A 13,178-nucleotide genomic window follows, 5' to 3' on the forward strand; every position below is an offset into this window, starting at 1 on the left:
TATATATATATATATATATATATCTTGCTTCTTTTTCTGAGTATGTTATACTTATATACCATCAGTGTGTATGATCTTCTAGCAGGGGTTTGAAAGAATATAACATTTAGAAAAATTATATAACCTCAACTAGTTCCTCATGGTTTTTTTTTTGTTATGTTTTGTTTTGTTTTTCAAATTGAGAGGCCTGCAGATTTTAGAGTAAAGGTTCAGAATGTTCTAACTATATGAAAGTCAGGCTTTAGAAAAATTCCACCCTTACCTTTTCACAATTAGAAAGGTTATAAATAATGTATTTGGCTGAAAAGGAAGCTTAGCCTGCGGCAGATGGTATCATTCTAGAGGACTGGGGTTTCTGTGAAGATGGCATTCTTTCAGATCGGAACTTCAGCAGACTCGCAGAAAGAACCAAAGCTCCTCATAGGGAGTAGACATGTGCTTTATGGATCTTAGAAAAGCTTACAACTTGGCTCCTAGGATGAGAATATTGTGTCACACTGGGGTTATGAGACCCATAGCCAATTTCTGCCAACTTCCAAATTGTATTTCCCAACACTGGAAGCTGTGGCCTATTTATTGGTTGGTGTACTGTGTAGCATTTGAACTTGGAATTTCTACCACCTGAGTTTTGCCACTTGGACTATTTTTTTGCCTGGAACATGGATGTTTTTTTATACATACTGGCCACTGAAAAGGAAACTTGCCATACAAGTTGTGTCTTTTTCAAAGTGCTTTGGAAAGCTCATATAAATAGACACTGAGAGAGAACTGGAATAACATAACCACGGAGCGCTGCAACTTCCGAGACATCTGTGTGGATGTATTTTGAAAAACCTGGGAAGGGATCTCTTGCAAATTAATGAATAATGGTTCTTGAAATTATGATTTCTTTTGTGACAGCTGCAAGTGATGGATTCTAAAGGTTCATGTGACAAGCTGACATTACCTTTGAATTTAGGGGAAAAAAAAAGAGGGGGTGTCCTGAAGACCTTCAGGAATGACTTATTTCAGTGACCCTTTAATGATCACCTAATAGAGCCCAACCCCATGACGAATCCAGGCTATGTTGAGGAAAGACCTAAGGCTCAGGGCCTAGTGGAAAATAAACAACACAGTGGGTTCTGTATTAGAAGGGCTTCTCAGGAGCAGAGATACTCACAATATATGCTGCAGGATGAGCCACTGCTAGCCAGAGATGGGAGACAGCACAGGTCTAGAAGAGTCAGGAGTGGTACATGTTTTCCTGATGTCAGCTACCAGATTCGGGCTAGCTTCAGAAAACATTACCAGATGGGAATATTGAAACAAATAGAAATGCTTTTCCCTTGGTGTTTTCCCTTGTTATCCACTGGCTGGACTTGTTAATAGTTTAATTAGTGCATTCTTCAGTCTTCCTAGGAAAATGTATTTGACTTAAAATACATCATCTCAAAAATTTTATCTGATACTTCTCTGTTATTTAAAGCATAGTTGACTGATCTCTGTGATCATATAATAAAAGCCCCAAAAGGAGGAGGAGGAGGTAGAGGGTTGTCATAGTAATTAACATCTCGTAAGTTCATGCTTGATATGTTCCAGGCTCTGTGCTAATTGCATCACTTCCATAATTTTATTTATTGTCTGTCCAAGTATAGATAGTATGTCTCTTCAAGCCATTACTTTCCTAGTGACTTGCTCCATGCTTGACACATAGTAGGAGGTCACTAAACACATGTTAAATGAATGGGGAAAAATGCCCGTATAGAATGGATTTTCAAAACAACCCTGTGAGATGAATACTACCACCATCCCCATTTAGTATGGAGAATTGTGATAGAAATGTCAATTAATTGACACAAGGTCACACTTCCAGTGTGTGACACATCTTGCACTTGAGTGCAGATTTATTGCTATTTCATTTCATCAGATGAACATTCGATGTATATTTAATATATGCCAGGCATTGGGCTGGAAAGTAATATGGAACCCCAGCCCTGCTTTGCAGAGTCTTTTTAAACCAGTGTCGCCTTGGATTGGCATAAGAGTCCCAAGGCTTTCTCATTTAAAACACGGAACTTGGTCTACCTATATACATCCTACCACGTAAAATATATTACCAGTCTTCACTTTGTAATTTATATCACCAAAACAATTGGTGTTCCTGATTTTTTCAGATTTAACATGACAGTATTGGATATGATATTTCAAATACCCATGTGCACCACAATGTTCTGCAGTGTCTCTTCTATGCTGCTGAAAGGCACCTGTGTACTCAGGTGCCATATCTAAGCTTGCAGTTGGGATTTTGCCACCAAGAAGGAGCGCTTCATAAGTAGCTGTCAGAGTGGTTTAGTCATACAGATTGCTTCATGTTGTTCTGATGAAAAGAGAGATGGCCCCAAATTACCTGAATTATAAAATATTTCCCAGTCCTGCAAAAGCACAAAAGAAATTCCAAAAAGTTGCTTTGGTGTGCATTATAACCTGTGGATTAGACTCTTGATTTATGCCCTAAGTGACATTTAATATTAATACATATAACATTAATATGAATTAATATTTGTATTATTCAGAGTTTCCTAAGCACACATCACTTGACAAAGTAGAGACATCCAGAAAAATCACTTAAGGACATAGCCTACCAACTTAGGCTCGAACAAGGGCTTCGCTGATGCTGTGCATTTGGATGTTATTTTCCCAATGTAGATATTAATGAAGGACATAATGTTATTACATATAGGATCTAGCTTTATAAAATATTTCAGAGTTTTTCAAACATTATGGATTCTTCCCCTCCCTTCACTCCATATATTTTCCACTGTTGGTGCACTGAATCATGTTGAATTGAAATGACTGGTTTACATTATCTCTCTTCCCAATACGTGATAACATTTTTGTATGCAGAGACTCTATTTTATCCATCTTCAAATCCTTAGTACCAGCCAGGCACATAGTAAGTGTGCATCAAAGAGCAAATTTCATTTATCAGACTATTGGGAAGTTGAAATAGATTTGATATTTGTCAGAAACGTTAGCAAAACTTAGATATTCCATACACTTCTAAAAATTAAGATATGAACTATGTCTAAAACTTGTATTAACATATAAGCATCTGTCAGAATGTCTAGATAAAGAGTTAATAATTTTGAAAGAATTAGACCAAAGTGGAAGAGCATCAACTGTCATCCATTTGCAGAATCACCGTAATCCATCAGTGATCTCAGTAGTTTTATTAGTGTCTGGCTTTATTGATCCATTATTACCATAGAGTAAGTGAGATTGAAGCTGACTGATTGTTAACTGGATCAGGTAATCTTCTGGCTCTGGTTTTGGCAACCTTGCTAAGTGTCTTTTTTGCACTGTGGACTGTGGGAGGCTCTTAGTGAAATTGCAAGCTATTGGATTAATGGCAGAGCATCATGAGCACATTAAGAATGTCTTCTTAGAGAAATAAAATGTGAAAATGACTATAAAGTAGAAAGTGTCAAAAAAAAAAAAAAGATATCATCACAGTGCCTCTTAGTAGAGATAGCCGTTTTTTACATAAATAATACAACTCTAGCTTATCCATCAATCCAAGTTCTTTAGAGATTCCCCCAGATTTACACATTACGGAAATGTGTGCATGCTACAAAATTAACACTGATAATGGATGTCAGGAGAATTAATAACCCAAAGAGCTTTACATTAGAAGTAGCTTAAAGACGATAATGATATAAAAATACTTTTGTCCCCAAACTGGCTTTTCTGGTTGTTCACTCTCTCCCGAACAATGCTGCCTTCTGTAAACCATTTCCCTGTAGACCAGCTGCAATCTGAAATGTATGTTCTCATGTTTCTACTCATTGGGGTGAGGGATGGATTGGTGCTGCAGAGGCTCATTCTTAAGACTTAATAGAAAATTAATTTAGATGCTACTGGCGAATATGGGCATTCTAGCTTAAAAGATCATGGAATTAAGTCACTAAAATTACCATAACTGAAATTTTCTGGAAAGAAAACACTTCTCTTTATTAAAAATGAGTTAAAAAAAAACTCCTCATAATACATTAAAATTATTGTCTTTATTTTTACATGTTAAATGGTTAACTCTGATTCTAGGGTTTTGTTAAAAGCAGTATAAAAATATGAGAAAATATGTGTATTTTCATCTTCCTAGAGAAATGTAATAAATCTGAGATGTATGTATTTAAAAAAATTTACCATGGTTGAAATTTAGAACTCAAGCTTTACTATAGATAAAGCCAGCCACAAAGATTGCAGAATATTTTTCCCCCTTCTGATAGAGAATCTCTTTGAATAGTTTTTCTTGAATGTGATCAGTGTTAACCTTTGAACAGTGTTAGTGCACCTCCAATTGAACTACAAATAATAGAAGTGAAAGTACAAGCAGTGTTTCTCAGATTTTAATGTGCTTGCAAATCCCTTGTGGATCTTGGTAAAATGCAAGTGCTGGAGTAGGGCACAAAATCCAACATTTCTAACAAGTATCTAGGTGATGCCCATATGGCTGGTCCCTGGATCATACTTTGAGTAGTAAGGGTGTAGAGTCCAGTCATTCCATCGCAAAGTATCATGTACTTATGAATTGCAAAAATACTGTTGTCTTCATGTCTTTAAATTCATTGGAATCGATGAATGTTTGTCAGGCTAGGAATAGATGATATTAATGGAGTTTGGATAAATAATCCTGGAGAAGAGTCTGTGGGTTTGATAGCTTTATACGGGTCTCAGTGGGCTGTTGCTTGCTACTTAAATAAGCATTTGATGGTCTAGTTAATGAATTTTAAGAAGTTGAAGCTTTAGGCTAAGGTGTAAAACAAAAATGTATTGGTATTCAGTTGATTTAAAAAAAAAATACAGTTTCCACAATGCTGTGTTGCCTTTTGTGCTGCTATGTATTACAAATGTTCTCCCCCCCTCTTCATGCAGAGTATGATTTCTTCCATTGTGAACAGCACTTACTATGCAAATGTCTCAGCAGCAAAATGTCAAGAATTTGGAAGGTGGTACAAACATTTCAAGAAGACAAAAGATATGATGGGTAAGCAAAAAAAATGGTTGCAGCGGTGGCTACATACCATTATGTGTCATTTGGGGGTTTATCAAAGTCACATCTAAAGCCAGGTCTTTTGATTGCCCAATTAGAGATCAATTTAGAATGTTTCTTTGGGGGTGGGGAGTGGGTATGAGTATAATGAGATAATTAAATTCAATAAATGTTTGTGTTTAAATCAGCCAAACTGACTTGGTTGTCAGACATGCAGGAAATCGAGGCGTGAGGAGGGGAGCTGTCATTTTTTAACATCTCAGTGAAGACCTAACCAGGCCTTGAATAACTAATATTAGCTGTGATTTCTCTGAGAAGTAAGTCGTGCTTTTAGGCTTTTTGTTTTTATTTGAGAGAAAGAGGATGAGCCTGTTTTTGCACCTAAATTTTAAGGAAACTAAACTCTATTAATTAATAACTAGTTTCCATAATTGAAATCAAGTCACTTTTATAGCTTGCCCCCCACCCCAGCAGGCACTTTGGCAGGCATCCCTCTCCATCATCTATAGTAGAACAACCATTGCATCATTTCCAAACTAAAATTCCAGGGTAACATTTTATCCTATCACGTAACTCTAGTTCAGTATCTATTATGCAGGAAATTTACCTGCAGTGTGAAATGACAGGTAAAGGTTGTGTCCTGTAGCTTAACGTTTAGATTGTGGCAATTTCCCCAGATCAAGTTTGTTAGTGTTCACAATTGCAAACGCTGTGATTAAGGGTAATGTTTTAATTTTCTGTTACTGCTTTCTTTCACATAGCTGTACCTTCCAAATAATGTATTTTAAAGTAATAAAGAATCAGATGTTTAATATGCATAGCATTATGCCCTGTTTTAAATCTATTTCTGTTTATCTCCTTTACATTCATTTAATAATAGCAACAATAATAACTTTTCCTAAAGATTTTAAGAGACAAGAGAACCCAAATTTTGAGCATGTTTTAGCTTTTAATATTTGAAGAAAAGCCATCCATCTACCAAAACAGATTCTTTGCCTTTTATAGCTTAGGGCTGTAATGAAGACAATGCATCATTTTTGGAATAATTGCTTGAATTACTATTATCTCTGAATGGCACACTTGGGCTGATATCACTGATAGAAACTGACGGTTTCTTCCCAAATTCTTAGTTATATTTTACATATATCAGTGACGATAGCTACATGATAAGTTCATCTAAATGTAAAACCTGCATATTTAATGAAAAGAGAAATGATGATTAAAATCCAAATAGAGTATATAAAGGGAAGTATGAGGTAAATTTGGAAAGACTTTTGTCTATTTACATAGAGCTCCATGCTTAACCTTTCCAGACCAGAGCATCAAACCAATCTCCTCCCTGTAGCAGCAAAAAATTTGATGCACTTAGATCTGATACTCAGCCGGTCCACACGTGGGATCTAGCTAAGGGAGAAGGATTCGACCTGGGCAGGTGGAAATCAATTGCAGAATTGTGGCAGCATCACTGCTGTCCCAGAATGACTCCCTGCTCCTTCCGTGCAGAATTATCTGTAGTGTCTGGTGATAGCCATAGCTTCTTGCGAAAACATTTGGGTCCTAGCAACACTGGAGGTACCATGTTGTTAACATGGTACATCACTTGCTTCATTCTAAGAAATACTTGCAGATAAACCTCCTGTCTGTGTTGGTTAGAACTAACTGAAACAAGCCACAAAAGATACTCAGAACAGTGCTCAGTTATTATTGTTGTTATGCCCGGTTTTTTTTTTTTTACGTCTTTATAGTACCAACCACTTCTTTATACTCACTGCTACATAAAAATTGAACATAGGAAATATTTTATGTCATCTTTTTTTTTTCCTTTCACACCTTTTGCCTAAACTACTAAGGTTAATATATAACACAAGAAAATATTTGTAAATTTCTTTTCTCTAGTTGCTTGTTAACCAGAAGCTTATTTTCTTAGCGTGGCTCACTGTTTCTAGTTTGCCATTAAGCAAATGATATTCTTCTAGAAGTCATTTTAATATAAACATCATTGCTTATAAGCCTTCTTGGGATAATAAATGAGAATGAATAACAGTTTGACCCTAAAACTAGTTACCAAGAATTTGGATATAGTAGGTTTTATGCCTTAAATATAAATCACACTTAAAAAATGGAGACCAGGAGTGTCATCCCACTTTCAGTCTGTAGGATTGCTCAGAAGAGGAAAACCAAGATGAAGCCTGGTGAGTCCTGTCTTGAAATTGTTTTGGTTTTATTGACTCTTCATTGTACCTTGTGTCTACTGTCTTTTGGTTTTTAATTGAGGAAACGATCAGAAATTCCTATCAATTTACACAACATTGTTGGCTGAACATAATTTTTAATTTTTTGTCCACTTTAGTCGAAATGGATAGTCTTTCTGAGCTGTCCCAGCAAGGTGCCAACCATGTCAACTTTGGCCAGCAGCCGGTCCCAGGGAACACAGCTGAGCAGCCTCCGTCCCCCGCACAGCTCTCCCATGGCAGCCAGCCCTCTGTCCGGACCCCTCTTCCAAACCTGCACCCTGGGCTGGTATCAACGCCTATCAGTCCTCAGCTGGTCAACCAGCAGCTGGTGATGGCCCAGCTACTGAATCAGCAGTATGCAGTGAATAGACTATTAGCCCAGCAGTCCTTAAACCAACAGTACTTGAACCACCCTCCCCCTGTCAGTAGATCTATGAATAAGCCTTTGGAGCAACAGGTTTCAACCAACACAGAGGTGTCTTCCGAAATCTACCAGTGGGTTCGTGATGAACTGAAACGAGCAGGAATCTCCCAGGCAGTGTTTGCACGTGTGGCTTTTAACAGAACTCAGGTCAGTTCCCTTCTGTCTGTACATGGCTCTGCTCTCTCTCCCCTTCCCCTCTCTCCTTTCTTTAATCTCATCTATGCTAATGTTTATTCTTGTACTCTACAGTAACTCTTTCTCTTTAAGATGTGATCATATTGCTTGTTCCTGGTGGTACCTAGTTTTTATCACTCCTTTCCCTACGCTATAGCCCCTCTATCAAGGGAAAGCGATGAACAGATTGATCTTGAGTCAGAGGCCTTGAAAAAATAAATTAAGTATCAGAAATATTTCTAAAGGGGGTATTCGGCATGTTTTATATAGCAGAATCATACACTATTATTTATTAAGGAAAGTTTCATGACTTGGTTGAGGTCAGGGGTAGGATTCCAAGATTATAGCATAATGTTTTTTTCTGTGTTTCCACTCATATCAGACTTCAGTGTATAAATGTGCTTTATGGAAGTTCTTCTACAATTTTTTTTTTTTTTTGACACTTGGGAGCTCAAAAGCAATTTCTGGCATGGATTTCTAAGCAGCCATTTTGAAAGAAAATAATGACTTATTAGTATAAAATGCTTCTTAGCTTTGTTCTCCCTCAGGTTATGTCATTGTTCTTCCAAACCTCATTCTTGAGGCTAGAGATCAGCACACTATTATCTTTAAGAGGCTCAATAATAAATATTTTAGGCTTTGAGGGCCATGAAATCTCTCCCACATGGTAGAGTGACAAGCAGCAGGAGATAATGAATGGGTGTGGGTAGGGTGGTGTTTTCAGTCAGACTACCCACAGAACAGGCAGTGAGGTAGGGGCAGTCTACAGACCTTCGTTTGCAGACCCATTTTTAGACTTCCCATTGAGATCTGTGTATATCCCTAGGGTTTTACACCCGTATCGTCCTGCGAGAATTCCTGTGGAGCCGTTAGTGTAGACCATATTTAGAGGGACATAGAGGAAAGGCGATATGTGATAGGAGACGTCATAAGAAAAACACTTGAGAAGCCCTAAACAAATTGATTTTATTAAACTGTGCGTGAGAGGCCTCTTTCTTTGTTTGGAAACTGGTGTGATATATATAGTGTTTATTTTTGTCCAAGGCACACTACAAAACTAGAAGAGCGGGTAACTTTGATTAGACTGAAGACGTAAGATTTTTTTTTTTTTCCAACTTGTTTTGCCACTGTCCCTTTTGTCAATCTGTTTTTGTTTTTTGGCCTGACTCATACTTTCATATTTAAGTTATTTTGCTTACTATATGATGACAAGAATAAAATACTGGTACAAAAATAATCTAGTATTAATTCCTTGTTGGCAGAGTTTCCATACCTAGGAAAATCCCAGCTGTGACTTATTTTTGGCTTGCCTTAACGTGATTGGGCATTAGGAGACCTGACAAAGCCTTTAATTCAGTGTTTGTTTTCGGTTTCTTCATCTGTTTTTTTTGTACACCATAGGTGTAGTTTTAAAAGGGCAGCCACACATGGTTATGTTTCGGGTTGAAATTGTATGGTTTTTACCTAATTCCATATTTTTACCGTTTAAAAACTGTTCAATATTAGCTTGTACATTTCATATGACACCTAAATTCAGTGTGTGTGTGAGGGGGATAATTATTAAATAAAATGAATGAATGAATGAATCAAAAGTCAACTCTTTAGATATTTCTGTTTCTGGTGGTATTTTTTATTTTTATGAATATAACTACAAGTAATTCTCGGTATTGGGCCAAAAACAAAAGGACTTTACATAAAAGTCCAGTAATGCTTGTTGGATTCAATTAAAAACCCACAGGCAAAGATAACATTGACATGGACACAAATTATAGACATAGATTTACTGATAAGTTTGAAAAATTGAGCAAATAGTTGCATCTTAAAGCATGAAGGGAAGAACATTTTATATGGTGAGGGATACCAGGAGAGTTGGGATAAGAAGAGAGTCTCCATCATTGAGGTTTTTCTTCTGGGTTGTGATGTTACCATTATTATTGTGAAAAGTTGACCAATTTTTTTTTTTTTTTGCCTTTGGTTCTTACACTGAAAATTTTCAGATATCTATAGGACTTATTTATTAGAAGAAACGTAGAATTTTCTCCTGCCAAATTAATCTCTTTGAAAGATAGTTATCTCTGTGGTTAATATTCAAAAACAGTAATTTTATTTTTTCCAAGGGTGAAAAGAGAATGATAATCTGGTATAACATTATACAGATTCCTATTTTTGAATAGTTAATTTAGAACAAAATAATTACCAAAAAGTTATTTGGAGCCCTGGATTATAAAAGGGTTAGGTTTTTAAACTTGGTAGTTGGTCCTTCTCAGTAGAAGTAGGTGTTGGGCCGTATTGAAAGCTGTTTGATTTAAATAGCAGTGATTTGTTATGTATATTTAAGTGTTCACTGGTGGAGGGGCTAGCTTTTGCACACACAAGCATGTATGTATTTTCAGCAGTCATACTTAAAAATCACACACACGCATACATACACACAGCTGCATTTATTTTAATGATTATGCATTCATATGAATGCATGTAGTGTGTTTATTTCAAAGTGTATGCATTTCAGTAAAAGCAGGTGCAGAGTGAGTATGGTGTGAGTGTGGAGTACGAAAATACACATGCTAATGCATATGTATAGAAGAGGAGCTCTGCAGAGTTAAATCACACATCACACACTTGTGTGCACTTATTACAATGTGCAATTCCAACTTCAGGTTTAAAAAAATTAATGTAAAATATGTTCATAAAATGTAAAGTTACATAGTTGGATAAAGGCATTGTACTCCATAAACAGTATGTTGAGATATTAATATAATAGCATGGTTATGAATTGAGAATCATTTTAGTCACTGACACCTCTGAATAACTTTAAAAGCTTTGATTTCATGTTTCAACTCTTAATTGAAAAATTTTTCATCATCTTAATAGGGTTTCCCAAATTAAAACATCATCTTCTCTTAAAACTTTCATACATAACTATTTTTTTAAAGTCTGTCTTTTCTGAAAATTTATGATGAAATTTATAAAATTACTTGTTCTAAGGAATTTCCTTCCTTCTGAATTGATGGGCATATGTTCTTTAATTGCTATTGAAGACACCAACTTTTAGCATGTCATTCATACAGTTATGCCTACTTGATGTCTTTTTAATGGAAACCTATGGCTAAAAGTCATTGCCACAGTTTCTGTATTGATACTTTTCAATTCACCTCTCTGTAATATTTCTGTTTAAAGGTTGTAATACAAGAAAATACATTCTTTAATATCCCCCTTTTTAAAAAAATAAAACAGAGTTTCACTGTGATCCCACTCTGGCTTTTTTCCCTCTTTTCTCCTACTTCTCTGGTCTTTGGCACACTTTATTTTCCAGTAAAATAAAGAATGAAGATGGATTATTCAAAACTGATAACAGTAATGGACCATCATGTAATGTTTTATTGAATTTGAGTTCTGTAAATTATGTGGTGGAGAGAAATTTGCCTGCTTAAGTATAACAGAAATTGCTACTGTGTTCCTATAATTCTTCACAGTGTAATTTAAGAAAAGTCCACTATCCATGTCACTATTGAATAAAAGGTAAAAAGGTGCTATTACCCCAACGTGACAGCTCTCAATTAGCCTACCTAAGGACAGAGATAAATGTGTCTACTTATAACTTAACTTGGCATGAGTCCCAAGGAGTGGGCGGAGTTTGAAAATACTCTTTCACCTGGACATGTGATTAAAAATTCACCAAGGGACAGAGATAGGTAGGCTTGAAGACTCTTCTATGTATTTTCTTTTTAGGAGGGAGGTTTCATAAAATCATATTTTCTTTCTGAGGGCTTTGAAGTTCCATGAAGCTGATAAAATCTATTTGAATCAGTGATTATGTTCAAAGAGGAGACAAACGGGAGGCCAGACAGGCTTTTTGTTCGGATTGGCAGTCTCTTTTGCTTATCTACTATTTTAAAGAATTCATAATTAGCTTTTGGAAGTACTGATAATATTTATTGAAGTTTTTTTTTTCTTTCTCTTACAATTACTAATGAATTTTACTCGTAATAACTTGTAAACTCTTGTTGGAATGTAGAAAAACAAAGGTTTAGGAATTCAGTAAATTCATTCTTTAATTGAAAAAAAAACAGCATTCTCACTTAACCACTATGTAATGACAATGTGGAATAATTTCATATATAGAGCACACATCTAATTATTTGTAAGATATGAAGTCCCAATGAAAGGCAGCTTCTCATTTCCAATAAAATTAATATTCATGAGGTGCTGGTAACTTCCTACATAAGATATAAGTCCTCTAGTTCTTTTTAGAACAAGAAATAGGCTAATAATTTAGTTTAGCAGATTTATTGAGCATCTATGATGCATAATATTGATGATATGATATATGCACAATATTGATGATAACTACTAAGGTACATGATGGCCTTTACATACTCTTGGTGGTGTTATTGTTGTTGTTAGTATGAAGAAGGAGTTTTTTGGTAAGATTCCTCTGTCAACCATGAGGAGTTACTACAAATTACCTGACCTAGCTTGGCAAGTCTGTACTGTATTTTAAACTATAGAAAATGGGAAGTGGACGTCACATATATCTTGAATCCTTAAATGCAAGTATTCAAAAAACAGTGACCTAAATAGGATCAAAATGTATATTCCCTGCTAGTAGGGTTCTGATAATAGTCATTTTGCATCCAGAAGTATTCTAAAGTGACTTTTTTTTTTTTTTTAATTAACACTAATCAAATGTTTTCGCACAATATTTTCAAGCATTTCCACCAGGGGGCACTCCCCTCATTGAAAGCTCTGGGCCAAAAAAAAAAAAAAAAAGATTTCTAAAACACAGGAGATTGTCCACACTGGCCACTTTAGAGCTCTTGGAGTGTTCCAGGGTTTGAAACATTGTTTCAGACCATCAGCAAACTCCAGGCAGAAAAGCTGTACTTGTTCCAGTAGGACAATTAATTTAAGTGGAAATAAAATGCTTTGTTCCTGCAATACTTTCATGCTTAAATGGGAAGGCATGCCAGTATCAAAATACGAACAGTAAGTAGAAAACTTTCTAAATCCCCTCGCCAGTGACACACTGTCTCCTCCTCTAAGTCATACCGGCATGACTTTGTCTCGCATTAACAAGACTTGAGAGAACAGTATTTATTTTTTCATTTGTTTGATTTTCTCACTGTAGTTTTCTGCTTCTTTGGGAAACGTTGGCAGTAGAAATATGTGATCTATTACCTTGTTATTTAAGATTTTAAAAATGTCTAATTTCAAGTTTCTGAAATAGAAAAGTATTCTAAATACTTACAGGATACCTTTTGCCCTAATCTATTTTTTTTAATTACTAAAGTATTAGTATAAATAAACATCTCACAAA

The 13,178-nt window shown here is 35.7% G+C and overlaps 1 protein-coding gene across 8 annotated transcripts in view; it reads left to right on the plus strand.

Moving 5' to 3' along the window:
- Satb1 (SATB homeobox 1) overlaps nt 1-13,178 on the plus strand; it is a 96,114-nt gene that overhangs the window by 41,695 nt on the left and 41,241 nt on the right. For all 8 annotated transcript variants that reach the window (XM_048801026.1, XM_048801029.1, XM_048801028.1 and 5 more), the window contains exons 6-7: nt 4,912-5,023; nt 7,380-7,834. In XM_048801026.1, coding sequence (XP_048656983.1) covers nt 4,912-5,023; nt 7,380-7,834 — 567 coding nt within the window. The remainder of the gene's footprint in view (nt 1-4,911; nt 5,024-7,379; nt 7,835-13,178) is intronic.

Source organism: Marmota marmota, unplaced genomic scaffold (genome assembly GCF_001458135.2).
Source record: "Marmota marmota marmota unplaced genomic scaffold, marMar, whole genome shotgun sequence".
NCBI lineage: Eukaryota > Metazoa > Chordata > Mammalia > Rodentia > Sciuridae > Marmota > Marmota marmota.